The 4,767-nt window shown below is 48.5% G+C and overlaps 1 protein-coding gene across 1 annotated transcript; it reads right to left on the bottom strand.

Moving 5' to 3' along the window:
• LOC149370981 (organic anion transporter 3-like) lies at nucleotides 1-696 on the bottom strand. Its single transcript, XM_089578943.1, has one exon. It carries the CDS (start codon nucleotides 694-696, stop codon nucleotides 1-3), a length of 696 nt encoding a protein of 231 aa, XP_089435069.1.
• Between the last annotated feature and the right edge of the window lie 4,071 nt (nucleotides 697-4,767).

Raw genomic sequence — 4,767 nt, 5'->3', positions numbered from 1 at the left:
TCATGGCGGCGCAGAGATGGAGGCTCCGGTTCCCGTGAGTCGACGCCTCAAAGAGCAGCGTGGAGGAGAGCACCGTGACCGTCGCGCGCAGCCAAAGTTGAGGAACCTCGAGAGGACGTACACGTGGTACGCGGCTGCGAAGCATCCGCCCAGCGTGGCCAGCTGCAGGGCCACCACCGCCGAGAGGAGCACGGGCAGCCGACCGAAGCGGTCCGCAAGGAGTCCGACGAAACTCATAAAGAGAATCGAGCCCGCGATGTAGACGGCCTGCGCCACAGCGAGAAGCGGTTGCCTGTCGCACACCAGGTCCCATTGGCTCACGATGGTGCTCCTCTCCCGCTCCGGGACGTAGTCCCACTGGTGGCAGCCCATAACACTTGTGTCGTTGGGGTCGCCCGGGTGTTTGTAGATGGTGCACCGGCTGAAACGTCCATCGGGGCCAATAGGGATCGCCGCATTCCTCCAAGAGGCAGCAGACATCATCGCTTCGCCCTGCGGCTGCTTGCACCAGTGGTCGACATCACCGGAGATGAGGCGGAAGACGAGTGTGTGGCAGTGCATCGCACACACGGACACCGTCGTGAGAACGGAAAGCCAGCGCTGGAAGTTACCGTGGCCGAACACGTCGGCAGAGTCGAAGCACTCGCTGGTCACCAGGTCGATCTTGGCCAGCTTCCGCGGACAGAGCGGGGGCATCTTCGCTGTCATCCTGATCGCATTCTGGCAGGACCCGCTGTTGTTGTTGTTGTTGTCCTCTAGAAAATGGCGCATACCCACTGCGGGGGATTGGCCAAGACACAGGCGGCAACTGATAGGTGTACAAAATGTTAAACAAGAAAATAATGGTGGGGAAAAATAAAATAATCATGATAATAATAGCAATTAGGAAATAAATGAAAGGATCTCAAATGTGTAATTGAAATAGGTTAAACAAATGCTGTGAGATCGGTGACTGAAATAGAGAACGGGGCTAAATATTCCACGTTTCAGAAAGCTTTCATTCCAGAGAAATATTGATCATGAGAAAGAGCAGAGCTTAAGACGGCAGCCGTTTAGTGTCTGTAAGGAAGTTTTGCATGGCGGAGAGCACATTCCAGTTGCTGTGCCCAAGGGAGGAAGCCCCAAGAGACAGAGCAACCCCAGCTGACAGACTTAGACCAAGCTGTCGTAACGGAAGCTCCAGCAGGCGGCTCCGTAAAGAGGAGAAACGGCGGCAGGTCAACAAGAAATGATCTATCGTTTCGGGTTCTCCGCAGAACGGGCACAATGGGGAGACCGCCAGACCAGATCTATAAAGGTAGAAGTTTAAAAGAGGCACGCGACAACGTAGACGAGTGAAGGAAACCTCATGCTTGCGTCATCGCCATCCTTTACTGCACCACGGGTAAAGGAGATGCCGGAATTCGGGAGAGGAGGTCAGAGCTGATGCTGCAAATTCTTTCAAGAGCAGATACCTGCGAAACCTGGCCGCGGTAATATATGCGCTGGGTGGAAGCACAGATACGACTGGGCCTTGAAGAGATGCCTTCGCCAGGGTATCAGCAACCTCATTCAAATGGATTCCTCTGTGCCCAGGCACCCAGACCAACCGTAATGAACACACGTGGGGTGGAACCAAGCATTTGAGTAACCGAAGTGCCTGAGATGTTGTAGGCGCGGTGAGAGAGGAACACAACGATAATGAATCTGTCATAATTATGACAGAAGACAAGGAGCTGTTTAATTTGCGCAACGCTAAGACTACTGCTAGAAATTCGGCCAAATAAATAGGGGTGTAATCGGGAAGGCGGAGTGAGAATGACCAGTCAAGGGAGATGGAGAAAATGCCAACACCGGCCTTTTCACACTGTGAGGCGTCTGTCGCTATGAGCACATGAGATTTAAAGCACAGCAGGTAATCCTGCAATAAACCGCTGAGCAAATGAAAAGGCATTAACTTTGCATGTTTTGGAAAGATGTCATCGAAGACAATCTGAATAGATGAGTAGGCGCATACCGGACGGATGTCCGAAATGCGGACGTTTAAGGGGTCCAGGAGGGATTGCACCAAACATATCTGAGGGGTACGGAAACGAGACCAGGTTTCGTTGAAAAATAGCCTAGGCTGACGAAGGAAGATGAAATTGGAGGCATGGAGCGAAGAATCGCACATTCTTACGAACGTTTTCACCGTTAAGAGCCGAAATCTAGAAGTCAATGATGGAGTACGCGCTTCCAGGTACAAAACGGAATTCGCCACAAATTTTGGAAGGCCCAAACAAAGGCGCAACGCCTCCCGCTCCAAGAGAATCAAGGGGCGAAGTTTATACGCTGGTGCACCAGAGAATAAAACACAGCCGAACTCTAAGACTGGACGGGCGTACATTCTATAAATCATAAGAAGTGAGTGCCTTCTCATGCCAGAACGAACACTGCTCAGCCTGCGCAGCATACCGACTGCTCGGACTCCTTTCACAGTGATCTGCTCGATATGGGCCGCCCAGGAAAGAGAAGGATCATAAATTACTCCGAGGTATTTGACACTTTGCACTTGAGGAATTACATGGTTCCGGTAAACAATAGAGATATTAACTGGACGAGAGAGCGGAAAAACCAATAAAGCACATTTATTGACATTAAGGGACAGATTAATGTCTCCTAACCATTGGTCTAGGACATTGAGGTAGGACTGTAAGGACTGGTACAAAGAGGAAATGTCGTTGATCCCGCCCCAGCGCGAGCTCCTCGGGCTCCTGTCTTCTTCCCTTCGAGAGTGGCGCATGGTCACGAGGCTGTGCCGTCTAGTGGTAACACAACTGCACCTCTACATTATGGTAAGTCCAAAATCAGCTGTGCGGGTGGCAAGCAAGTATCGCGTCATTTTCCATCGTTATTTTCGGTGAGAAAGCAGCTGCTATTAGCTTTACAAGGGAATGTTTTATGACCACGTTTTGCTGTTTGGCGAACAGTCGGGTGTTGATTCTGGGCCGTTAGTTTTAACCAAAGCGAAACGCGGTAGATGAAGTTTGTAACTATGCACACGCCTCGGTTCTAGAAGAAAGACGAACATTTTGTGTGGCTGAGTCAATATTACTATGGCTGTACACATGGTGAAGAGCTCGAAGAAAAGCAGAAACCTGAATGGACAAAGCCTGAAGACATCATCATAATCAAATTCACCCTAAATTGTTCTAGTGGTACTACCACAAGCGTTCTTCGCAGTGAGGAGGTGGTGCGAAGGGCCACTAAAAATGGTGTGCATTTATATTCTGGCTCATATCAGAATGTTCATGACAGTGAGACCATGAGACTGTGGTTAGTCCGGCCGAGAACAGAGCTTCTCCATACCACTGCCACACATGCATGAGCTTCTTCGTGCCTATAGATGTGCGGTTTGTGGCCCATGAATCTGGTTATCCGATTGCAGCATGTCGCTTATGGGAAGCGTCCATCTACTTCCCGTCGTGCTACCAGCGCGTTGTCCCGTTTTGGTTACCAGTAGGAAAATTTTCTCACGGATCGTTACGGCGACATTTCCTGCCTTTAAGAACAAAGCTTACGTCAGTGGGCCAGGATTAAAAGAATTCGCTGTTGAGCACATATCTATATTCTACAGTTCGCACTGCTACATCCTTATAATATGGAATCGGTATCTTGGTACCATCAAAGAACGCCACTATCTCGGCGACACTGGGCCACAAAAGATCGGCTGCTGTTACAGAACTACCGCACTGTGAGCAGCGGTAGTTCGGTAACAGCAGCCTATCGTGAGAGGGAACATGACCAACAGTTATAGACGGGGGAGGGTTCACATCTGCCTAAGCATTGCCTGACTTGGCAGAACTGCGGGGCACTGCTGAGTGAGACCAGATTGCTGGGCAAGAACCGCAACACTATCGCACGTGAACAGATAAAAGCCTATATCATAACGAAAAATGGGCGTGACTGTATGAGCGATCGCCTTAGAATACAGAACTTCTGAACAAATTAATATAGTCATTAAACCACTGAGGTGAGCTGCACCTTAAATGAACAGTGCGCACAGAATGGAAGCTCTTCCAGTGCACCAGCCTGACTTTTTTTTAAATATAAGCAGCACGGAACGGGAACGCAACGGAGAGAATCACTGATCTCCTGGAAATAGAAAATAAGTGAGCTTAGACTTCATGGCCCCTAATAAATTAAACTACGAAAAGTTGCACTGCATTGCACAAATTTGTACCAGATTTTTAGAGAATTAAATTACTTCATAGGTATTGTTCGAAAATTCCGCTATATGCGCGAAGTAGCATGATCCCGCCTTCAGAAAAAGGTCGTCTTTCAGCGACAATGTCAGAACTCCGCACACATGTGCAAGAAAGAACAAAGAAAATATCACAGTAAAGTGTACAAAATGTTTTTAATCACGATTACTAATATCGATTTCATGGAGTTAATGACGACAAAAAATGCAAACAGTCACTACTTAATAAAACATCCTTATACAGTAGCCTCCTGCCTTCAATCTTGTAATTTCACCGATAAAACTAAAGTCTATATTCGGAGATTTTAGATGACATCGGGGCTAAAACTATAACCATATATGTGTCACCGGACATTTATCAGCACAATAGGCAACAACAGCAACCAGTTTCCGACTGGAGGCCCGAAGTGGGCTAATCATGCCTTAGCGACAAGTTCTTGCGCAAAAACAACCAAAAACAACCAGTTTTTTTCGCCTGCGTGTTTTCTTAGCGTCGGGGCTTTGTGCCGATATCATCCGCAAAATGCACTCAGTGGACCAGTGAA

Source organism: Amblyomma mixtum, chromosome 1 (assembly GCF_055824585.1).
Source record: "Amblyomma mixtum isolate Tamu chromosome 1, ASM5582458v1, whole genome shotgun sequence".
Taxonomy (NCBI): domain Eukaryota; kingdom Metazoa; phylum Arthropoda; class Arachnida; order Ixodida; family Ixodidae; genus Amblyomma; species Amblyomma mixtum.
This window is presented reverse-complemented; position numbering and strand designations above follow the sequence as displayed.